The sequence below is a fragment of the Indicator indicator genome, unplaced genomic scaffold, assembly GCF_027791375.1.
Source record: "Indicator indicator isolate 239-I01 unplaced genomic scaffold, UM_Iind_1.1 iindUn_scaffold_61, whole genome shotgun sequence".
Classification (NCBI taxonomy): Eukaryota; Metazoa; Chordata; class Aves; order Piciformes; family Indicatoridae; genus Indicator; species Indicator indicator.
In genome coordinates, this window is record NW_026539192.1 from 191,777 (window position 1) to 215,153 (window position 23,377).

General features: G+C 58.9%; 1 protein-coding gene across 1 annotated transcript; it reads left to right on the forward strand.

The window, feature by feature from the left end:
• The first annotated feature begins 1,227 nt into the window (after positions 1-1,227).
• On the forward strand, positions 1,228-21,884 carry LOC128980059 (keratin, type II cytoskeletal cochleal). The gene is made up of 9 exons (XM_054398499.1): positions 1,228-1,626; positions 4,097-4,305; positions 8,701-8,761; positions 9,655-9,750; positions 13,755-13,919; positions 14,030-14,155; positions 17,363-17,583; positions 19,554-19,588; positions 20,721-21,884. The coding sequence occupies exons 1-9, from the start codon at positions 1,228-1,230 to the stop codon at positions 20,906-20,908; spliced, it is 1,500 nt and encodes a 499-aa protein (XP_054254474.1). The 3' UTR covers positions 20,909-21,884.
• The last annotated feature ends 1,493 nt before the right edge of the window (positions 21,885-23,377 follow it).

The following is a 23,377-nucleotide window of genomic DNA, read 5'->3' on the forward strand; positions in this document are numbered from 1 at the left end:
TGGCTTTTTGGAGGTTCCTTCCAACCCAACCCATTCCAGCAGTCCATGAAATGGGGACTGGAGATGACCTATGGAGGTCTCTTCCAACCCAACCCGTTCCAGGATTCCATGAAATGGGGACTGGAGATGACCTTTGGAAGTCCCTTCCAACCCAACCCATTCCAGCAGTCTGTGAAATGGGGACTAGAGATGACTTCTGGAAGTCCCTTCCAACCCAACCCATTCCAGGAATCTATGAAATGGGGACTGGAGATGACTTTTGGAGGTTCCTTCCAACCCAACCCATTCCAGCAGTCCATGAAATGGGGACTGGAGATGACCTCTGGAAGTCCCTTCCAACTGAAACCATTCCAGGAATCCATAAAATTGGGACTGGAGATGGCTTTTGGAGGTTCCTTCCAACCCAACCCATTCCAGCAGTCCATGAAATGGGGACTGGAGATGACCTCTGGAAGTCCCTTCCAACTGAAACCATTCCAGGAATCCATAAAATTGGGACTGGAGATGGCTTTTGGAGGTTCCTTCCAACCCAACCCATTCCAGCAGTCCATGAAATGGGGACTGGAGATGACCTCTGGAAGTCCTTCCAACTGAACCATTCCAGGAATCCATAAAATTGGGACTGGAGATGGCTTTTGGAGGTTCCTTTCAACCCAACCCATTCCAGCAGTCTGTGAAATGGGGACTAGAGATGACTTCTGGAAGTCCCTTCCAACTCAAACTATTCCAGGAGTCTATGAGATGGGGACTGGAGATGGTTTTTGGAGGTCCCTTCTAACTCAACCCATTCCAGGAGTCCATGAAGTGGGGACTGGACCTGTCCTGTTCCCACTCCCCGCCAAGGGAACCCAGAGGAGCTTCTGCCGCGGGTGCCTCAGGCGCCCATGCGGCAGAGCCGAAGTTTGCTGCAGCCCAAAGCCAGGGCTGAGGGCAGGGGACCCGGAGCCAGGTGTGTCCCTGGCCCTTCCCTGGCCCTTCCCTGGCCCTTCCCTCCTCCCCTGCCGGAGCTGAGCAGGTTGCCGGGGGGTGGGCAGGCAGCCAGGCTGCACCCAACCCCCCCGCCCCGGCAGTAAAACGATTCCTCTGCTGCCCTGGGGCCAAGCCCAGCAGCTTTCCTCAGGGATAAAAGGAGGAGCGGCCGGGACAACTCCCTCACTTCCTTCCCAGCTCAGCTTCTCAAAGGGTGGGAAGAGACCCCCAGGACGCCCCCCGCCTCCAGCAGCAGCCATGTCTCGCTCTGTCAGCTTCAGCTCTCGCTCGGTGGCCGTGCCCGGGGTGAGCCAAGTGAGGGTCAGCAGCGTCTCGTCCAGCCGCGGGGTGGGAGGGGGCTCAGGGCTGAGCCGGGCAGGGGGCTTCGGCAGCTCCAGCCTCTACAGCCTGGGCTCCGGCAGCAAGAGGATCTCCCTGGGAGGGAGCAGCTCCTACAGCATCCGCTCCGGATACGGCTACGGGGGCATGGGGCTGGGGGCCGGCATCAGCCCGGGGGGCATCCAGGAGGTCACCATCAACCAGAGCCTCCTGACCCCCCTCAACCTGGAGATCGACCCCAACATCCAGAGGGTCCGCAAGGAGGAGAAGGAGCAGATCAAGAGCCTCAACAACAGGTTCGCCTCCTTCATCGACAAGGTGAGCGGCTGGCAGGGCACGGGGGGAGGGGCACGGGGGCGTGGTGAGGGGCTGGGGGGGCTGGCAGCAGTGTGGGACCTCCGTGGAAGTAGCTGTGATCCCCCCCCCCCGCCAAAGTTTGCTTAGCTCAATGTGGGGTTCACAGATGGGCTCAGAGAGAGGTCCTCAGGAGCTTGGTGAGGTGTTGGGAGGGCTGGCAGCAGTGTGGGACCCCCGTGGAAGCAGTTGTGACCCCCCCAAAGCTTGCTTAGCTCAATGTGGGGGTCACAGATAGGCTCAGGAGCTTGGTGAGGTGCTGGGAGGGCACAGGGGGAGGACCCCAGGGGCGTGGTGAGGGGCTGGGAGGGCTGACAGTAGTGTGGGACCCCCTTGGAAGTAGCTGTGACCCCCCCAAAGTTTGCTTAGCTCAATGTGGGGTTCACAGATGGGCTCAGAGAGAGGTCCTCAGGAGCTTGGTGAGGTGCTGGGAGGGTTGAGGGGGAGGTCCCCCAGGGCGTGGTGAGGTGCTGGGAGCTCTGTGGGACCCCCTTGGAAGCAGGAGTGACCCCCAAAGCTTGCTTAACCCAGTGGGGGTTCACAGATGGACCCTTGGGGAGGTTCTCAGGAGCTTAGTGAAGTGCTGGGAAGGCACAGGAGGAGGATCCCAGGGGCGTGGTGAGGGGCTGGGAGGGCTGGCAGCAGTGTGGGACCCCCGTGGAAGCAGCTGTGACCCCCCCAAAGCTTGCTTACTTCAATGTGGGGTTCACAGATGGGCTCAGAGAGAGGTCCTCAGGAGCTTGGTGAGGTGCTGGGAGGGCAATGGGGGAGGTCCTGAGGGCCATGGAGAGGTGCTGGGAGCTCTGTGGGACCCCTTTGGAAGCAGGATTGACCTCCAAAGCTTGCTTAACTCAATGTGGGGTTCAGAGATGGGCTCAGAGAGAGGTCCTCAGGAGCTTAGTGAGCTGCTGGGAGGGCACAGGAGGAGGACCTCAGGGGCGTGGTGAGGGGCTGGGAGGCTGGCAGCAGTGTGGGACCCCGTTGGAAGTAGCTGTGACCCCCAAAGCTTGCTTAGCTCAATGTGGGGTTCACAGATGAACACATGAGGAGGTCCTCAGGGGCATGGTGAGGTGCTGGGAGGGCACAGGGGGAGGGTCCCGGGGGCGTGGTGAGGTGCTGGGAGATCTGTGGGACCCCCTTGGAAGCAGGAGTGACCCCCAAAGCTTGCTTAGCTCAATGTGGGGTTCAGAGATGGGACCAGGGAGAGGTCCTCAGGGCCATGGAGAGGTGCTGGGAGGGCTGGCAGCAGTGAAAGGCTTTGCCCTGTTTCTGCCCCTTTGGTTGCCCAGCATGGGGCTGCAGATCACATCTGCACCACCACGAGCAGAGCAGCAGCAGCTGCAGGGAGGTTGGGGACCTCTGGCAGAAGAATCATCGCAGTAGGAGACATCTTGCTGTGGGTCAGAGCTGGCTGTGGTTGTCTGCACTGCCCTGCACTCATCCATCCCCTGCCTGGGGTCACCTTCACCTCTGGCATCCTCACCATCCAAGGAATCCAGAGCTGGGCTCTGGGCTTTGAGGGCTGGGGCTGGCTTCTGGCAAGGGTCAGGCAAGCAGAGTCTGCTTAGCTTTGGTTCATGCACAGCCCTAAGCCCAGCTTGATGACCTCCAGAGCTCAGCTGCTTCCCCCCTGGTCTTTATGGCCCTCCAGAGCTTAGCTGCTTCCCCCCTGGTCTTGATGCCCTCCAGAGCTCAGCTGCTTCCCTCCTGCTCTTGATGCCCTCCAGAGCTCAGCTGCTTCCCTCCTGGTCTTGATGACCTCCAGAGCTCAGCTGCTTCCCCCCTGGTCTTTATGGCCCTCCAGAGCTTAGCTGCTTCCCCCCTGGTCTTGATGCCCTCCAGAGCTCAGCTGCTTCCCTCCTGGTCTTGATGCCTTCCAGAGCTCAGCTGCTTCCCTCCTGGTCTTGATGCTCTCCAGAGCTCAGCTTCTTCCCTCCTGGTCTTGATCACCTCCAGAGCTCAGCTGCTTCCCTCCTGGTCTTGATCACCTCCAGAGCTCAGCTGCTTCCCTCCTGGTCTTTATGGCCCTCCAGAGCTTAGCTGCTTCCCTCCTGCTCTTGATGACCTCCAGAGCTCAGCTGCTTCCCTCCTGGTCTTGATCACCTCCAGGGCTCAGCTGCTTCCCTCCTGCTCTTGATGCTCTCCAGAGCTCAGCTGCTTCCCTCCTGCTCTTGATGCCCTCCAGAGCTCAGCTGCTTCCCTCCTGGTCTTGATCACCTCCAGGGCTCAGCTGCTTCCCTCCTGCTCTTGATGCCCTCCAGAGCTCAGCTGCTTCCCTCCTGGTCTTGATGACCTCCAGAGCTCAGTTGCTTCATCCTTCAGATGCCACCCACTCACCTCCCAGCCCCCAGCACCCCCCAAACTCTGTAGTGTCAGCTCCCCACCTCCCCCTTCCCCCTTTGCTCTCACAAATGACCTCTTGCTTGCTTTCCAGGTCCGCTTCCTGGAGCAGCAGAATAAGATGTTGGAGACCAAATGGAGCCTCCTCCAGGACCAGAAGACCTCCAGGAGCAACATAGGTCCCATGTTTGAGACCTACATCAGCAACCTGAGGAGGCAGCTGGATACCCTGCTGGGGGACAAGGGGAGGCTGGAAGGAGAGCTGAAGAACATGCAGGACCTCGTGGAGGACTTCAAGGCCAAGTAATGTAGCAGCTGAGGGTCTCCTTCAGCTGGCAGCTTGCTTGGGGGCTTGGCAGAGGTGTCCCCAACTCTGCTGGTAGGGAGGGAGAGCTTTTGTCCAGCCAGGAGTTAGGGATCTGCTCTAGGGAAGCTGAATGTGGTCCCCATTAGATGTGGTCCTCAGTGGCTCCTGTGGTCCTCATCGGATGTGGTCCTCATTGGATGTGGTCCCCATTAGATGTGGTCCTCAGTGGCCCCTGTGGTCCTCACTGGATGTGGTCCCCAGTGGCTCCTGTGGTCCTTATTGGATGTGGTCCCCAGTGGCTCCTGTGGTCCTCACTGGATGTGGTCCCCAGTGGCTCCTGTGGTCCTCATTGGATGTGGTCCCCAGTGGCTCCTGTGGTCCTCACTGGATGTGGTCCCCAGTGGCTCCTGTGGTCCTCATTTGGTGTGGTCCTCAATGGCTCCTGTGGTCCTCACTGGATGTGGTCCTCAATGGCTCCTGTGGTCGTCACTGGATGTGGTCCTCAGTGGCTCCTGTGGCCCTCAGAGGCTCCTGTGGTCCTCACTGGATGTGGTCCTCAGTGGCTCCTGTTGTCCTCATTGGATGTGGTCCTCATTTGGTGTGGTCCTCATTGGCTCCTGTGGCCCTCAGAGGCTCCTGTGGTCCCCATTGGATGTGGTCCCCATTGGATGTGGTCCCCAGTGGCTCCTGTGGTGCTCAGTGGCTCCTGTGGTCCCCAGTGGCTCCTGTGGTGCTCAGCAGCTCCATCCTCTTGGCTTTGCCTTGCTGCCTCCTCCGGGGCTCAGGGGTTCACAGATTGGTTGAGCTTGGAGGGGACCTCGAGGCAGAAGCAGTGCAGCAGGGCTCAGGGGGAGGGCTGGAGCCTGTGGCCTTGATTCATGCCAACGGGAAAGCACCAAGAGAATCATCATGGAAAGGGTTGGGCTGGGAGGGAGCTCAAAGCTCAGCCAGCTCCAAGCCCCTGCCATGCCCAGGGACACCTCCCACCAGCAGAGGCTGCTCAGGGCCTCATCCAGCCTGGTCCTGAACACCTCCAGGGAGGGGACAGCCACAGTCTCCCTGGGCAGCCTGTGCCAGGCTCTCCTCAGCCTCATTATCAACAATTTCTTCCTCCTCTCCACTCTCCACCTCCCCTCTCCCAGCTCCAATCCATCTCCTCCTCATCCTGCCCCTCCCAGCCCTTGTCCCAGGTCCCTCCCCAGCTCTCCTGGAGCCTCTCTTCAGCTCCTGGAAGCTGCTCTAAGGTCTCCCTGCAGCCTTCTCCTCTTCTCCAGGGTTGGTACTTTGGGTTGGCCATGCCAGGCTGGGTCCTTAGGAGGCCCTGGGAGCTGAGCAGGTTGCTGGGTGCTGGGTGAGCTGCTGCTTGGCTGGTGGGGAGGAGCAAAGCCTTTTCTCAGCAGCCTTTCAGCCCAAACCCTGCCACCTGGGAGGAGGCCATGAAGTAGCCTTTGTGCCAACCTGAGCCCAACCCAGGTGCAGAGGGGAATGCCTGCAGTGAAAGGGACAAAATAAAAGGGGGAAGAAAGGCAGGAGGGAGCTGGCAGACTGGATGGAGCAGGAACTGCAAACAAACAGCTCTGATAAGGCCTGGGGTGTGGTGAGGGAAAGTCAACAGCCAGGGATTCCCAAGGAGCTCCATGGGAAGGATGAGGCCCCCAGCACTGGGAGCTGCTTCTGCTCTCTGCCCATCCACAGCTCAAACCCAACCCTGAGAGCTGCTTCTGCTCTCTCTCCATCCACAGCTCAAATCCAACCCTGGGATCTGCTTCTGCTCTCTGTCCATCCACAGCTCAAACTCAGCCCTGGGATCTGCTTCTGCTCTCTGTCCATCCACAGCTCAAACCCAGCACTGGGATCTGCTTCTGCTCTCTGTCCATCCACAGCTCAAACCCAACCCTGGGAGCTGCTTCTGCTCTCTGTCCATCCACAGCTCAAACTCAGCCCTGGGATCTGCTTCTGCTCTCTGTCCATCCACAGCTCAAACCCAACCCTGGGATCTGCTTCTCCTCTCTCTAGCCACAGCTCAAACCCAGCCCTGGGAGCTGCTTCTGCTCTCTCCATCCACAGCTCAAACCCAGCCCTGGGAGCTGCTTCTGCTCTCTCCATCCACAGCTCAAACCCAGCCCTGGGAGCTGCTTCTGCTCTCTGTCCATCCACAGCTCAAACCCAGCCCTGGGATCTGCTTCTGCTCTCTGTCCATCCACAGCTCAAACCCAACCCTGGGATCTGCTTCTGCTCTCTGTCCATCCACAGCTCAAATCCAACCCTGGGATCTGCTTCTGCTCTCTGTCCATCCACAGCTCAAACCCAGCCCTGGGATCTGCTTCTGCTCTCTCCATCCACAGCCAGGGGGTGCCCAGGGGGGCAAGGAGGGCAGCAGCAGCCTGGCAGGGAGCAGCAATGGTGTGGGCAGCAGGAGCAGGGCAGGGATTGTGCCCCTGGATGGGCACTGGGGAGGGCACAGCTGCAAGCCTGGGGGCAGGGTTGGGCTCCTGAGGGCCAGAAGGACTTTGAGGGCTGGAGCAGGGCCAGAGAAGGGCAAAGGGAGCTGGGGAAGGGTCTGGAGAAGAGGGCTGGGGAAGAGCAGCTGAGGGAGCTGGGGGGGTTGAGGCTGGGGGAGAGGAGGCTGAGGGGAGACCTTCTGGCTCCCTGCAAGTGCCTGAGAGGAGGTTGGAGCCAGGTGGGGGTTGGGCTCTTGTGTAAAGGGACAAGAGCCAGGACAAGAGGAGGTTCAGGCTGGCCATGAGGAGCAGGCAGGGCAGGAGCAGGCTGGGTGTTTGGTGTCTGTGTGGCTGAGATAGCAGCTGGGCATCCTGGGGTGCCCTGGCACTGACTGGAGAGCAGGGAATGGGTTGGCAGTTGGTGGAGCAGCTTGGTGGAGCTTCCCCCAGGACAGGAGGAGGTTGATAAAGCCAAGGCTGAGTCTCTCACGGAGCTTTCTCACCTGCCTGGCCACGTCACTTCCAGGTGATCCCTGCTGCACTTCTTTCAGCTCCAGAGGGTCAAGGTCCATTTGTGACAGGGTGGCTGGGCAGGATTCCAGCCTGGAGCAGAAGGGGACATGCATGAAGGCTTTGGGAGACAAGCAGCTGACAGTCTGGAAGGCCACAGACAGTGCTGACCATGCAGGGCTCTGACTTCAGCAGCAGCAGCTCCAAAGCAGGCAGAGGCAAAGTGTCTCCTGCTCTGCTCCCTGCAAACAGGCTGCAGTGGTGCAGCAAACCTCTGCCCTTGGCTGGCTGCCCTGAGGAGACCACAGGCCTGGGGAGACCACAGACTTGAGTAGGTCACAGGCTTGGGGAGACCACAGGCTGAGGTGGTTCATGAAGGTTCATGGAGGGAAAAGGGACTTGGGGTGACTCTGAGCCGGTTTTGCCTTGCTGACAGCTTCTCCCCAACTTCTCCCGAGCTTCTCCCCAGTGTCTCTCCAGCTTCTCCCCAACTTCTCCCCAGCTTCTCCCCAGCATCTCTCCAGCATCTCTCCAGCTTCTCCCCAACTTCTCCCCAGCGTCTCTCCAGCTACTCCCCAGCATCTCTCCAGCTACTCCCCAGCTTCTCCCCAGCTTCTCCCCAGTGTCTCTCCAGCTTCTCCCCAACTTCTCCCCAACTTCTCTCCAGCTTCTCCCCAACTTCTCTCCAGCTTCTCCCCAGCGTCTCTCCAGCTTCTCCCCAACTTCTCCCCAGCTTCTCCCCAGCTTCTCCCCAGCTACTCCCCAGCATCTCTCCAGCTACTCCCCAGCATCTCTCCAGCTTCTCCCCAGCTTCTCCCCAGCTTCTCCCCAGCTTCTCCCCAACTTCTCCCCAGCTTCTCCCAGCGTCTCTCCAGCTTCTCCCCAGCGTCTCTCCAGCTTCTCCCCAACTTCTCTCCAGCTTCTCCCCAACTTCTCCCCAGCTTCTCCCCAACCTCTCCCAAACTTCTCCCCACCTTCTCCCCACCTTCTCCCAAGCTTCTCCCAAGCTTCTCCCCAGCTTCTCCCAAGCTTCTCCCCAGCTTCTCCCCAACCTCCCCCCAGCTTCTCCCCAACCTCCCCCCAGCTTCTCCCCAGCTTCTCCCCGACTTCTCCCCAGCTTCTCCCCATCTTCTCCAAAGCTTCTCCCCACCTTCTCCCCACCTTCTCCCCACCTTCTCCCCTCCTTCTCCCCAACTTCTCCCCAGCTTCTCCCCAGCTTCTCCCCAGCTTCTCCCCAACTTCTCCCCAACTTCTCCCCAGCTTCTCCCCAGCTTCTCCCCAGCTTCTCCCCAACTTCTCCTCAGCTTCTCCCCAGCTTCTCCCCAGCGTCTCTCCAACTTCTCCCCAGCTTCTCCCCTACTTCTTCCCAACTTCTCCCCAACTCTTCCCAACTTCTCCCCAGCTTCTCACCAGCTTCTCCCCACTCTGCCTCCCCTGTAGGTATGAAGATGAAATCCACAAGCGCACAACTGCAGAGAATGAGTTTGTGGTGCTCAAGAAGGTGAGGACCATGGGTGCTGCCTGGGGCTGCTCAGCAGCCTGCCTGCAGCCTTTCTGCTTCCCCTTCTGCCTCTGCACTCTCTGCTCCAGCTGTGCCCAGGGAGCTGCAGGGGAAGAGCCACCTGGCACCAGTGAAGGCACTGAAGTCTCCCTGGGAAGCTGGGGAGGAGGGGCAGGGCTATGGATCTCCTGCATTGTGGCTTTGGCTTTCTTTGGATCATTACCTCTGGCCTCCTCTGACTGCCCAGACTGCAACACAGGTCCAGGAGCCCCTCCAGAACCTGGACTCATGAACTGTTTGGGTTGGAGATGCCCTCCAGGATCACCCAGTCCAACATCAACCCAACCCTACCATGGCCACAGGGTTTTGGAACACCTCCAGGCATGGGGACTCCACCACCACCTCCCTGGGCAGCCTGGGACAGGCTTGGAGAACCCTTCCAGGGGAGAAGTTTCTCCTCATGGCCAACCTGAACCTGCCCTGGGGCACCCTGAGGCCATCTCCTCTTGTCCTGGCCCTTGGTCCTGGCCCCAAGAGCCCAACCCCCCCCTGGCTCCAGCCTCCTCTCAGGCGCTTGCAGGGAGCCAGAAGGTCTCCCCTCAGCCTCCTCTCCCCCAGCCTCAACCCCCCCAGCTCCCTCAGCTGCTCCTCCCCAGCCCTCTTCTCCAGACCCTTCCCCAGCTCCTTGCCCTTCCTTGGCCCTCCTCCAACCCCCAGTGCCCATGAGAGCTCCTGCAGTGCTTGGCAGGTTGGCAGAAGCTTCTTGGGGCCCTGGGTGGACTGAGCTGCAGAGCAGACAGCTCGGGGCCCCTGCTGGGCTGGTGGCTGCTTTCTGAAGGCACCAAAGGCTGCCTGGCCTCAAGTGATGGCAGCCCCCATGGGCTCTTGTCTAGGATGTGGATGCTGCCTACATCAACAAGGTGGAGCTGGAGGCCAAGGTGGATGCCCTGACCGATGAGATCAACTTCCTCAGGTCCCTCTACGAAGCGGTAAGGTCCCTCCTGCTCCCTCTGCTTCCTGCTGGCTGCCATCCCTGCAGGGCTGAGGAGCAGCAGCTGCTGCCCAGAGGAGCTGAGAGGGCTGAGGGGGGAGTGGAGACTTCCCCTGCAAGCAGCAGCAGCAGCAGCAGCAGCCAGGAGCCTGCAGGGGAAGTGGACCCCAGGGACCTCCTCCGTGCCTGGGGCGGGAGCTGGGCTGGCACCAAAGCAGGGCAGGACATGGAGTGGGTTTGGTGCTGGTGCTCAGCTGGAAGGAAGGGAAAGCTGAGACCAGTTAGAGCCAGTGGTGTGCCCTGGTGTGCCCTGGTGTGTGCTGGTGTGTGCTGGTGTGTGCTGGTGTGTGCTGGTGTGCCCTGGTGTGCCCTGGTGTGCCCTGGTGTGCGCTGGTGTGTGCTGGTGTGTGCTGCTGTGTGCCCTGGTGTGCCCTGGTGTGTGCTGGTGTGTGCTGGTGTGTGCTGGTGTGCCCTGGTGTGTGCTGGTGTGTGCTGGTGTGTGCTGGTGTGCCCTGGTGTGCCCTGGTGTGTGCTGGTGTGTGCTGGTGTGTGCTGGTGTGTGCTGGTGTGCCCTGGTGTGTGCTGGTGTGTGCTGGTGTGTGCTGGTGTGCCCTGGTGTGCCCTGGTGTGTGCTGGTGTGTGCTGGTGTGTGCTGGTGTGCCCTGGTGTGTGCTGGTGTGCCCTGGTGTGCTCTGGTGTGCCCTGGTGTGTGCTGGTGTGCCTGGTGTGTGCTGGTGTGTGCTGGTGTGTGCTGGTGTGCCCTGGTGTGCCCTGGTGTGTGCTGGTGTGTGCTGGTGTGTGCTGGTGTGCCCTGGTGTGCCCTGGTGTGCGCTGGTGTGTGCTGGTGTGTGCTGGTGTGTGCTGGTGTGTGCTGGTGTGCCCTGGTGTGTGCTGGTGTGCCCTGGTGTGCTCTGGTGTGCCCTGGTGTGTGCTGGTGTGCCCTGGTGTGTGCTGGTGTGTGCTGGTGTGTGCTGGTGTGCCCTGGTGTGTGCTGGTGTGCCCTGGTGTGTGCTGGTGTGTGCTGGTGTGTGCTGGTGTGCCCTGGTGTGCCCTGGTGTGTGCTGGTGTGTGCTGGTGTGCCCTGGTGTGTGCTGGTGTGTGCTGGTGTGTGCTGGTGTGTGCTGGTGTGCCCTGGTGTGCTCTGGTGTGCCCTGGTGTGTGCTGGTGTGTGCTGGTGTGCCCTGGTGTGCCCTGGTGTGTGCTGGTGTGTGCTGGTGTGTGCTGGTGTGCCCTGGTGTGCGCTGGTGTGTGCTGGTGTGCTCTGGTGTGCCCTGGTGTGTGCTGGTGTGTGCTGGTGTGTGCTGGTGTGCCCTGGTGTGCCCTGGTGTGTGCTGGTGTGCCCTGGTGTGCTCTGGTGTGCTCTGGTGTGCCCTGGTGTGCGCTGGTGTGTGCTGGTGTGTGCTGGTGTGTGCTGGTGTGTGCTGGTGTGCCCTGGTGTGCTCTGGTGTGCCCTGGTGTGTGCTGGTGTGCGCTGGTGTGCCCTGGTGTGTGCTGGTGTGCTCTGGTGTGCCCTGGTGTGCCCTGGTGTGCCCTGGTGTGTGCTGGTGTGCTCTGGTGTGCCCTGGTGTGCCCTGGTGTGCCCTGGTGTGTGCTGGTGTGCCCTGGTGTGCCCTGGTGTGCGCTGGTGTGCCCTGGTGTGCGCTGGTGTGTGCTGGTGTGTGCTGGTGTGCTCTGGTGTCCCCTAGTGTGCCCTGGTGTGTGCTGGTGTGCCCTGGTGTGTGCTGGTGTGTGCTGGTGTGTGCTGGTGTGCCCTGGTGTGTGCTGGTGTGTGCTGGTGTGCGCTGGTGTGTGCTGGTGTGCCCTGGTGTGCTCTGGTGTGCTCTGGTGTGCTCTGGTGTGCCCTGGTGTGCCCTGGTGTGTGCTGGTGTGTGCTGGTGTGCCCTGGTGTGTGCTGGTGTGCCCTGGTGTGTGCTAGTGTGTGCTGGTGTGCCCTAGTGTGTGCTGGTGTGCCCTGGTGTGCCCTGGTGTGCGCTGGTGTGCGCTGGTGTGTGCTGGTGTGCCCTGGTGTGCCCTGGTGTGCCCTGGTGTGCTCTGGTGTGCCCTGGTGTGTGCTGGTGTGCCCTGGTGTGCCCTGGTGTGCCCTGGTGTGCGCTGGTGTGTGCTGGTGTGCCCTGGTGTGCTCTGGTGTGCCCTGGTGTGCTCTGGTGTGCTCTGGTGTGCTCTGGTGTGTGCTGGTGTGCCCTGGTGTGCCCTGGTGTGTGCTGGTGTGTGCTGGTGTGCCCTGGTGTGCTCTGGTGTGCCCTGGTGTGCGCTGGTGTGTGCTGGTGTGCGCTGGTGTGCTCTGGTGTGCCCTGGTGTGCTCTGGTGTGCTCTGGTGTGCTCTGGTGTGTGCTGGTGTGCCCTGGTGTGCCCTGGTGTGTGCTGGTGTGTGCTGGTGTGCCCTGGTGTGCTCTGGTGTGCTCTGGTGTGCGCTGGTGTGCCCTGGTGTGTGCTGGTGTGTGCTGGTGTGTGCTGGTGTGCCCTGGTGTGTGCTGGTGTGCCCTGGTGTGCCCTGGTGTGCGCTGGTGTGCCCTGGTGTGTGCTGGTGTGCCCTGGTGTGCCCTGGTGTGCTCTGGTGTGCCCTGGTGTGCCCTGGTGTGTGCTGGTGTGCCCTGGTGTGTGCTGGTGTGCCCTGGTGTGCCCTGGTGTGCTCTGGTGTGCCCTGGTGTGTGCTGGTGTGCCCTGGTGTGCCCTGGTGTGCCCTGGTGTGCTCTGGTGTGCTCTGGTGTGTGCTGGTGTGCTCTGGTGTGCCCTGGTGTGCCCTGGTGTGCTCTGGTGTGCCCTGGTGTGTGCTGGTGTGCCCTGGTGTGTGCTGGTGTGCCCTGGTGTGCCCTGGTGTGCTCTGGTGTGTGCTGGTGTGTGCTGGTGTGTGCTGGTGTGCCCTGGTGTGCCCTGGTGTGCTCTGGTGTGCCCTGGTGTGTGCTGGTGTGCCCTGGTGTGCCCTGGTGTGCTCTGGTGTGCCCTGGTGTGTGCTTTTGTGCGCTGGTGTGCTCTGGTGTGCCCTGGTTTGCCCTGGTGTGCCCTGGTGTGCTCTGGTGTGCCCTGGTGTGCTCTGGTGTGCTCTGGTGTGTGCTGGTGTGCTCTGGTGTGCCCTGGTGTGCTCTGGTGTGCCCTGTTGTGCTGGTGTGTGCTGGTGTGCCCTGGTGTGTGCTGGTGTGCTCTGGTGTGTGCTGGTGTGCTCTGGTGTGCCCTTGTGTGTGCTGGTGTGCCCTGGTGTGCCCTGGTGTGCTCTGGTGTGCCCTGGTGTGTGCTTTTGTGTGCTGGTGTGCCCTGGTGTGCCCTGGTGTGCCCTGGTGTGTGCTTTTGTGTGCTGGTGTGCTCTGGTGTGTGCTGGTGTGCTCTGGTGTGCCCTGGTTTGCCCTGGTGTGCGCTGGTGTGTGCTGGTGTGCCCTGGTGTGTGCTGGTGTGCTCTGGTGTGCCCTGGTGTGCCCTGGTGTGCGCTGGTGTGTGCTGGTGTGTGCTGGTGTGCTCTGGTGTGCCCTGGTGTGCGCTGGTGTGCGCTGGTGTGTGCTGGTGTGTGCTGGTGTGTGCTGGTGTGCCCTGGTGTGCTCTGGTGTGCGCTGGTGTGTGCTGGTGTGCTCTGGTGTGCCCTGGTGTGCTCTGGTGTGCGCTGGTGTGCGCTGGTGTGTGCTGGTGTGCTCTGGTGTGCCCTGGTGTGCTCTGGTGTGCCCTGGTGTGCCCTGGTGTGCTCTGGTGTGTGCTGGTGTGCCCTGGTGTGCCCTGGTGTGTGCTGGTGTGCCCTGGTGTGCGCTGGTGTGTGCTGGTGTGTGCTGGTGTGTGCTGGTGTGCTCTGGTGTGTGCTGGTGTGCCCTGGTGTGCTCTGGTGTGCTCTGGTGTGCTCTGGTGTGCCCTGGTGTGCCCTGGTGTGCCCTGGTGTGCTCTGGTGTGCCCTGGTGTGCACCTTCTTTCCTCCTGCCTCCCTTTGCCTTCTCTCCTCCTTTACCTTCTCTCCTCCAATTCTCTCCCTACAAGAGGCTCTCCATGGTCCCTCTCTGACAGTGCTGTTTCCCCCACCACTGGCAGGAGCTTCAGGAGCTGCAGGCCCAGGTCTCTGACACCTCTGTGGTGCTGTCCATGGACAACAGCAGGAACCTGGACCTGGACAGCATCATCGCCGAGGTGAAGGCTCAGTACGAGGAGATCGCCAACCGCAGCCGGGCGGAGGCTGAGTCCTGGTACCAGAGCAAGGTGAGGCAGCGAGGCAGAGGGGCAGCTCCTCTTGTGCCACCAGGAAAGGAGAGGTCTGGGCTGGGTCTGCACCACCTCACCTTTCCCCCACCCCTTGTTGTGTGCTGCAGTACGAGGCCCTGCAGGTGACAGCTGGGAAGCATGGAGACGACCTGAGGAACACCAAGAACGAGATCAACGAAATCAACCGAATGATCCAGAGGCTGCAGGGGGAGATCGAGGGAGCCAAGGCTCAGGTGGGGACCTGCTCTGCCTCTCCTGCTGCTGGGTACAGGGGCACAGGGGCACAGAAGGGCAGGGGGTTGGAAGGGAACACCAAGAATGAGATCAAACTCATGATCCAGAGACTGCAGGGGGAGATCAAAGGGATCAAGGCTCAGGTGAGGACCTGCTCTGCCTCTCCTGCTGCTGGGCAGGGGGGCACAGGGGCACAGAAGGGCAGGGGGTTGGAAGGGAACACCAAGAATGAGATTAACCTCATGATCCAGAGGCTGCAGGGCGAGATCGAGGGAGCCAAGGCTCAGGTGAGGACCTGCTCTGCCTCTCCTGCTGCTGGGGACACAGAAAGTAGGGGGTTGGAAGGGAACACCAGGAATGAGATCAATGAGATCAACCTCATGATCCAGAGGCTGCAAGAGGAGATCAAGGGAGCCAAGGCTTAGGTGAGGACCTGCTCTGCCTTTCTTGCTGCTGGGCACAGGGGCACAGAAGGGCAGAGGGTTGAAAGGGCACACCAAGAATGAGATCAATGAGATCAAACTCATGATCCAGAGGCTGCAGGGGGAGATTGAGGGAGCCATGGCTTAGGCGAGGACCTGCTGTGCCTCTCCTGCTGCTGGGCAGGGGGTACAGGGGCACAGAAGGGTAGGGGGTTGGAAGGGAACATCAAGAATGAGATCAATGAGATCAAGCTCATGATCCAGAGGCTGCAAGAGGAGATCAAGGGAGCCAAGGCTTAGGTGAGGACCTGCTCTGCCTTTCTTGCTGCTGGGCACAGGGGCACAGAAGGGCAGAGGGTTGAAAGGGCACACCAAGAATGAGATCAATGAGATCAAACTCATGATCCAGAGGCTGCAGGGGGAGATTGAGGGAGCCATGGCTTAGGCGAGGACCTGCTGTGCCTCTCCTGCTGCTGGGCAGGGGGTACAGGGGCACAGAAGGGTAGGGGGTTGGAAGGGAACATCAAGAATGAGATCAATGAGATCAAGCTCATGAGCCAGGGGCTGCAAGAGGAGATTGAGGGAGCCAAGGCTTAGGTGAGCACCAGCTCTGCATCTCCTGCTGCTGGGGGCACAGAAGGGTAGGGGGTTGGAAGGGAACATCAAGAATGAGATCAATGAGATCAACCTCATGATCCAGAGGCTGCAGGGGGAGATCGAGGGAGCCAAGGCTCAGGTGAGCACCAGCCCTGCCTCTCCTGCTGCTGGGCAGGTGGGCACAGGGGCACAGAAGGGTAGGGGGTTAGAAGAGAACACCAAGAATGAGATCAATCTCAGGATCCAGAGGCTGCAGGAGGAGATGGAGGGAGTCAGAGCTCAGGTGAGCACCAGCCCTGCCTCTCCTGCTGCTGGGCAGTGGGGCACAGAAGGGCAGGAGGTTGGAAGGGAACACCTTCAGGTGCAGGTGTGCACCTGGAACCTCCTGGGTTCCACTTTGTGCCCCTTGCCCCTTGTCCTGGCCCTGGGCACCACTGAGAAGATCCCAGCCCCATCCTCACGTCCCTTTGGACATTCAGATGCACTCCTTGTACCCTCCTGCTTCTGGGCTCTCCCTGCTCTGCAGAAGGTGACAGCAGGGCTGGGCACAGAGGAGGACTTCCCAGCCCTGGGGGACCTTCTGTTTGCTTTCTCCAGAGCTTTATCTAAGGGCTGGAGGCAAGCAGAGCAGGGAGCAATGGTTGGGTCCCTGCTGAAGCCTGGCTGTGAATCAGCAGGGTGCAGAGAGCTGGAGATAAGCCTCTGAGACCCAGCCCTTGGGGTTTATTTGGTTTCAGGGCAGGGAGGCTTCAGCACACACTGAGCAGAAGCCAAGAGCTGGCCAGCTGCAGGGCCCTTGAATAATGAATGAGGCTCTAAAGCACAAAGGTTCCCTCTGGGCCCTTCCTGCCAAACATGGAGCTGCAGGGGGGGCACAGCTGAGGGTGGAACACATCAGGTTCCACCTCAACACAGGGAGAAACCTCTTTGGTGTGAGGCTGCTGGAGGCCTGGGGCAGGCTGCCCAGGGAGGTTGTGGAGTCTTCTTCTCTGCAGACTTTCAGCCCCCCCTGGATGTGTTCCTGGGTGCCCTGCTCTGGATGCCCTGCACTGGCAGGGGGTTGGACTGGATGCTCTCCAGAGGTCCCTTCCAGCCCCACAGGGGCAGCTCTGTGCTGTTTGGTAAGCCCAGGTGTGCTCAGGTCTCTGCTTGGCTCACATCAAAGCTTGCTGGGGACCTGCTGGCTGTGAACAAGCCCTGGGGCATGATCATGGAGTCCTAGAGTGGGTTGGAAGGGAGCCCCAAGATCATCCAGCTCCAAGCCCCTGCCATGCCCAGGGACACCTCCCACCAGCCCAGGTTGCTCAGGGCCTCATCCAGCCTGGCCTTCAGCACCTCCAGGTGGAGGAGAACTTCTCTGGGTAACCTATTCCAGTGTCTCACCACCCTCAGAGTAAAGAACTTCTTCCACATCCAGCCTGGTCCTGAACACCTCCAGGGAGGAGGCAGCCACAGCCTCCCTGGGCAGCCTGTGCCAGGCTCTCCCCAGCCTGATGGGGAAGAATTCTGGGAGAGGAACCTGAGCTTGCAGGAACCCAAGGTGCTGAGCTGCTTTGGTGGGTCTGAGTCTTCCCAGAAGTCATCCTGAGGTGTGGAGCCTGTGGAGATCCACAGAGTCTGCCTGGTGGAAGAACCTCTCCTGGGATCAGCTGAGCTTCCCTTGCAGGCTGACCTCCAGCCAGTGCCCCCCAAAATGTGTGGAGATAAACTCCCAGGGCTCTAAGTTGGGCAGATGGCTCCAAGGCACTGCAGATGCCCAGGAGTGGAGATGCACAGAGTGGGCATCCCTGGAGGTGTTCAAGGCCAGGCTGGATGTGGCACTGAGCAACCTGCCCTGGTGTGAGGTGTCCCTGCCCATGGCAGGGGATTGGAGCTGGCTGAGCCTTGAGGTCCCTTCCAGCCCTGACAGTTCTGTGATTCTGTGACTCAGCTGTGCCCCCTTGGCATCCTGTGTGGCACAGACTCCCCTGCACCCCTTTGCCATCCCTCCTGACCCAGGCTGAGCCTTGTGTGTGGCTCTGGGCAACTTGATGTGGTGTGAGGTGTCCCTGCCCATGGCAGGGGGGTTGGAACTGGCTCAGCCTTGAGGCTCCTTCCAACCCTTGACAATTCTGTGTCCCATGGGCAGCTGTGCCCTCCAGTGAGGAGGTGAGATGCCCACTGCTGTGCCCTGCTGTGCCCCTGCAGCGTGCCAAGCTGGAGGCTTCCATTGCTGAGGCTGAGGAGCGTGGGGAGCTGGCAGTCAAGGATGCCAAGGCCAAGCTGGAGGAGCTGGAGGCAGCCCTGCAGAAGGCCAAGCAGGACATGGCCAGGCAGCTGAGGGAGTACCAGGAGCTGATGAACGTCAAGCTGGCCCTGGACATCGAGATTGCAACCTACAGGAAGCTGCTGGAGGGAGAGGAGAGCAGGTGAGGACAAGCTGTGGGGTCCAGCTCTTGGTGCCCTTCACCTGGGGACACTGGGAGGAAACAGTTCCAGATTCTGACAGGAGACAGAGAAGAGGAAATCTTTGGTTTGAAACTGAGTTTTGGTCCAGAAAAATGTATGGTCAGAAAATGGGTTGGGTTGAGTAGGGTTGGATTGGGTTGGGTTGGGTTGGATTGGATTGTTGAGTTGGGTTGGGTTGGATTGTTTTGGATTGGATTGGGTTGGGTTGGGTTGAGTTGAATTGGGTTGGTTTAGGTTGGGTTGGATTGGGTTGGGTTGAATTGGGTTGGGTTGAGTTGGGTTGAGTTGGATTGGATTGGGTTGGGTTGGTTTGAGTTGGGTTGGGTTGGATTGGATTGGATTGGGTTGGGTCGAGTTGGGTTGGTTTAGGTTGGGTTGGGTTGAGTTGAATTGGGTTGGTTTAGGTTGGGTTGGATTGGGTTGGGTTGAATTGGGTTGGGTTGAGTTGGATTGGATTGGGTTGGGTTGGTTTGAGTTGGGTTGGGTTGGGTTGGATTGGATTGGATTGGGTTGGGTTGAGTTGGATTGGTTTAGATTGGATTGGATTGGGTTGGGTCGAGTTGGGTTGGTTTAGGTTGGGTTGGGTTGGGTTGGTTTAGGTTGGATTGGATTGGGTTGGGTTGAATTGGGTTGGGTTGAGTTGGGTTGAGTTGGATTGGATTGGGTTGGGTTGGTTTGAGTTGGGTTGGGTTGGATTGGATTGGATTGGGTTGGGTTGAGTTGGATTGGATTGGGTTGGGTTGGTTTGAGTTGGGTTGGGTTGGATTGGATTGGGTTGGGTTGAGTTGGATTGGTTTAGATTGGATTGGATTGGGTTGGGTCGAGTTGGGTTGGTTTAGGTTGGGTTGGGTTAGGTTAGGTTGGGTTGGGTTGGAGAAGCCCTCTGAGATCATCCAGTCCAACACCAACCCAACCCCTCCATGGCCACCAAACTATGGTTTGGCCCCAAGTGCCATGGCCACAGAGTTCTGGAGCACCTCCAGCCATGGGGACTCCACCACCACCCCCCTGGACAGCCTGGGCCAGGCCCTGACCACTCCTGCAGGGCAGAAATTGTTCCTCATGGCCAAGCTGACCCTGCCCTGGGGCAGCCTGGGGCCATCTCCTCTTGTTCCATCACCTGCTCCAACTCTACCTCACTCCAACCTCCTTCCAAGGAGCAATGAGGCTGAGGACCCAAATCGCCAAATTTTGGGGGAGATTTGATATTTTTGGGGGGAAATTGGATACTTTAGGAGGAGAATTGGATACTTTGGGGGGAAAATTTGATATTTTTGTTGATAATTTGATAATTTGGGGAGAGAATTTGATACTTGGGTGGAAAAATTGATACTGTGGGAGGAGAATTGGATACTTTGGGGGGAAATTGGATACTTTGGGGTGAAAATTTGATAGTTTGGGCAGAGGATTTGATACTTTGGGGTGAAAATTGAGTACTTTGGGTTGAAAATTTGTTACTTTGGGGAGAGAATTCAATACTTTGGTGGAAATTTTGATACTTTTGGGGGAAAATTTGATGCTTTGGGAGGAACATTTGATACTTTGGGGGAAAATTTGATACTTTGTGGGCAAAGTTTGATACTTTGGTTGAAGATTTGATGCTTTTGGTTGAAAATTTGATACTTTTGGGGGAAATTTGACACTTTGGTGGCAAAGACCATAAAAAAATGTAGATTTTTCCATTTGATGTTGGATGCTGTGGCAGAAAATTTCCTAGCAGCTCCAATCCCCCTGGAATTAGGACAGAGCTTCTGTGCTCTGTCAGCAGCCCCAGGGTGAGAGCAGAAGTGGCAGCTGTAGGGCCAGCAAGCAGCACTGAGCAGCTCTGAGGACTCTCTGCCATTGTCCTCACCCTCAGCCCTGGGGGGACAACTGAATAAGTCCAACTCTAACCCCTCCTCTTCCTCTTTGTGTTCTGCTTCTCCAACAGGTTGGCTGGAGATGGAGTTGGCAACGTCAACATCTGTGAGTTGAGTTGGGAACTGATGAGGTTTTTCCCTCCCAGCCCTGTGCCTGCAGAAGGTGCAGCTGGAGAGCAGCTGAGGCTGCAGGCAGGAGGCTCAGAGTGTCCTGCCTCAGCTTCTTGCCACCCAGGTGGCCACCTTCTTACCTGGGAGCCTCTGAGCTAGGAGTTGACAGTGGTGATGGCTCCATGGAAGGCTTCAGCACTGACTCAGCTGTGTGAAGTTAGAGTCACAGGGTCAGGGAATCCTTGAGGTTAGAGAAGTTCTCTGAGATCCTCCAGGCCAAGCAGCAACCCAACCCCACCATGGCCACCAAACCATGGCCCCAAGAGCCATGGCCACAGGGTGCTGGAACACCTCCAGGGATGGGGACTCCACCACCACCTCCCTGGGCAGCCTGGGCCAGGCTTGGAGAACTCTCAAGGGGCAGAAATTGTTCCTCATGGCCAACCTGAACCTGCCCTGGGGCAGCTTGAGGCCATCTCCTCTTATCCTGGCCCTTGGCCCTTGTCCCAAGAGCCCAACCCCCCCTGGCTCCAGCCTCCTCTCAGGCACTTGCAGGGAGCCAGAAGGTCTCCCCTCAGCCTCCTCTCCCCCAGCCTCAACCCCCCCAGCTCCCTCAGCTGCTCCTCCCCAGCCCTCTTCTCCAGACCCTTCCCCAGCTCCCTTTGCCCTTCCCTGGAGGAGTCACAGCCTGGCAGCCAGTCCAGAGGTGACATTCAGGACCTGTCCTCCCAGCTGCTGAAGCGTTGGGTTCCCTCCTTACCTGGACACTGGACAGGTCCTGGTGTCTCTGAGACATTGTCCACAGCTCCTGGTGAACCACAGCCCCTGTGGTGCACCAAGAGAGGAGCTGGATGAGGTTCTCCATGCTGCAGGGGGTCCTGAGCCAGGCTGAGTGCTGGGGATGAGCTCCTCAGCCCTCCCATGCCCCTGGCTTGGCATGGAGGAGAAATGCTTTGGGTCAAGGCAGATCCAAGAGGTTCAGTGCCCCAGGGCCCTGTGTTTGCAGGAGGTCCTAGAGAGGTCTCAGCTGCTTGCTGCAATTCACAAAAGGCCTCTTTGGGAGGCTGCCAAAGCTGGTGGGAGGTCCTCTGGTGCTCACCTTTGGTTTGCTTCTCTCTGTCTTCCAGCTGTGGTCAGCTCCAGCGGTGGAGGAAGCTATGCCAGCTCCAGTGGACTCCTGGGAGGAGGAATTGGTGGAGGCCTGAGCCTGGGATCAGGCATTGGCAGTGGGGCTCTGGGCTTCTCCTCAGGGGGCAGCTCCAAATCCTACACCATCACCACCACCTCATCCAGCAGGAGAAGCATCAGGAAGTAACCAGAGGAAGGGAGACCAGCAGTGGCCAACGGAGGGGAGAGGGAAACCAGAGAGGCAAGAGCCTTGGAGGCTTCTTTAGGACACATTGGCTGCAGTGATGAAGGAGCTGGAGGGAGCCCCAGCAGAGTGACCCTCCCAGCCCCCACCCAAGGCTTCATCCTGGCCTCTTCATCTTGCAGAGGGTTATAGAATGGTTGGGGTTGGAAGGGACCTTAAAGCTCATCCAGTTCCAACTCCCCTTCCACTCATCCAACCTGGCCCATCCCAGGGGGCAAGCCTGTAGGGTGCAATTCACCCAGGGAAGCAGTGGGGAGAAAGCTTTTCTGACTCTCTGGGCTTGGTACCCCCTGCTCAGGGCTGGATTTGACCCTCTGAAGGGCAAAGCAAAGCAGAAGGGCCCAGAAGATGACCTCCCCCAGCACAGCTCCCTTAAGCTCCTCAGGAGACCCCAACTCTTGGCTCAGCTTTCACCCTGGGGTTTGTTTCCTCAAGGAACACCCAAGGAGGAACCATGGAAACTGCTTTGGCTTCCTTTTGACTTCCTTCTAGTCCCTGCCTAAAAAGTGTCTTCAGATTTAGACACCTTCTAGCCCCTGCCTAAAAGGGTCTTCAGACTCAGACACCTTCTAGTCCCAGCCTAAAAGGGTCTTCAGACTCAGACACCTTCTAGTCCCAGCCTAAAAGGGTCTTCAGATTTAGACACCTTCTAGTCCCAGCCTAAAAGGGTCTTCAGATTTAGACACCTTCTAGTCCCAGCCTAAAAGGGTCTTCAGATTTAGACACCTTCTAGTCCCAGCCTAAAAGGGTCTTCAGATTTAGACACCTTCTAGTCCCAGCCTAAAAGGGTCTTCAGGTTAAGACACCTTCTAGTCCCAGCCTAAAAGGGTCTTCAGACTCAGACACCTTCTAGTCCCAGCCTAAAAGGGTCTTCAGATTTAGACACCTTCTAGTCCCAGCCTAAAAGGGTCTTCAGATTCAGACACCTTCTAGTCCCAGCCTAAAAGGGTCTTCAGACTCAGACACCTTCTAGTCCCAGCCTAAAAGGGTCTTCAGCTCCAGCCGTGCCAAGGGGCCCAGCCAGCTCCTCACTGCAGCAGCAGAGTTGATCACTCACTCCAGGAACTGTTGTGCCTCACACCCAGCCATGTCCTAGCAGCCTTGTCTCTGGTTGATGTCTTTTTGTCATCTGAGACCTCAACAAGAGGCTTTTAATAAAGTTTCCCTCTTGTGTGCTCCTTCTGACCCAGCTGAGTTTCTTCTCTGGGCTGCTTGGGAGCTCTGGAGAATATCCAAAGCTTTCCTCTTCCTCCTGTCTCCAGAGCTCTGGAGAATATCCAAAGCTTTCCTCTTCCTCCTGTCTCCAGAGCTCTGGAGAACATCCAAAGCTTTCCTCTTCCTCCTGTCTCCAGAGCTCTGGAGAATATCCAATGTTGTCCTCTTCCTCCTGTCTCCAGAGCTCTGGAGAATATCCAAAGCTTTCCTCTTCCTCCTGTCTCCAGAGCTCTGGAGAATATCCAAAGCTTTCCTCTTCCTCCTGTCTCCAGAGCTCTGGAGAACATCCAAAGCTTTCCTCTTCCTCCTGTCTCCAGAGCTCTGGAGAACATCCAACATTGTCTGCTTCCTCCTGTCTCTAGAGCCTGCTCCAGGCTGTGTCCCCTGGGGCAGAGCCACGCTGCGGGCAGGGCCAGGATCCAGGGTTTGCTGCCTGCAGAGTTTTCCATTCCCAGGGGGATTTTCCTCACCAGCTTTGCCCCAAGGCTGGGAGCTGGGATTGGTTTTCTTTGAGCACTTGGCTTCAACCCAGCTGCTGCTCAGGACTGAAGCTGAGTGAGATCAATTCCCCCTCCCAGCAGCATTTTCCTCCACTGAGCCAAGAGGAGACTCCACCACCTCCCTGGGCAGCTTGGGACAGGCTTTGGGAACCCTTCCAGGGGAGAAGTTTCTCCTCAGGGCCAACCTGAACCTCCCCTGGAGCACCCTGAGGCCATCTCCTCTTGTCCTGGCCCTTGGCCCTTGGCCCAAGAGCCCAACCCCCCCCTGGCTCCAGCCTCCTCTCAGGCACTTGCAGGGAGCCAGAAGGTCTCCCCTCAGCCTCCTCTCCCCCAGCCTCAACCCCCCCAGCTCCCTCAGCTGCTCCTCCCCAGCCCTCTTCTCCAGACCCTTCCCCAGCTCCCTTTGCCCTTCCCTGGCCCTGCTCCAGCCCTCAAAGTCCTTCTGGCCCTCAGGAGCCCAACCCTGCCCCCAGCCTTGCAGCTGTGCCCTCCCCAGTGCCCAGCCCAGGGGCAGGTGAAACCACCTCCAGCTTCTGCTCTTGCTCTGTTGGCTGCACCACCTTGGAAAACCTCCAAAAGCTTTCAGCATTGCCTCTTTGTGAGCTCTGTGTGCAGGACACTTCATGTTCCTCCTCCTCTCCAGGATGGGATGGGGAAGAGGAGGAGGAGTGGAGGAGAGATCATGGAATCATAGAGA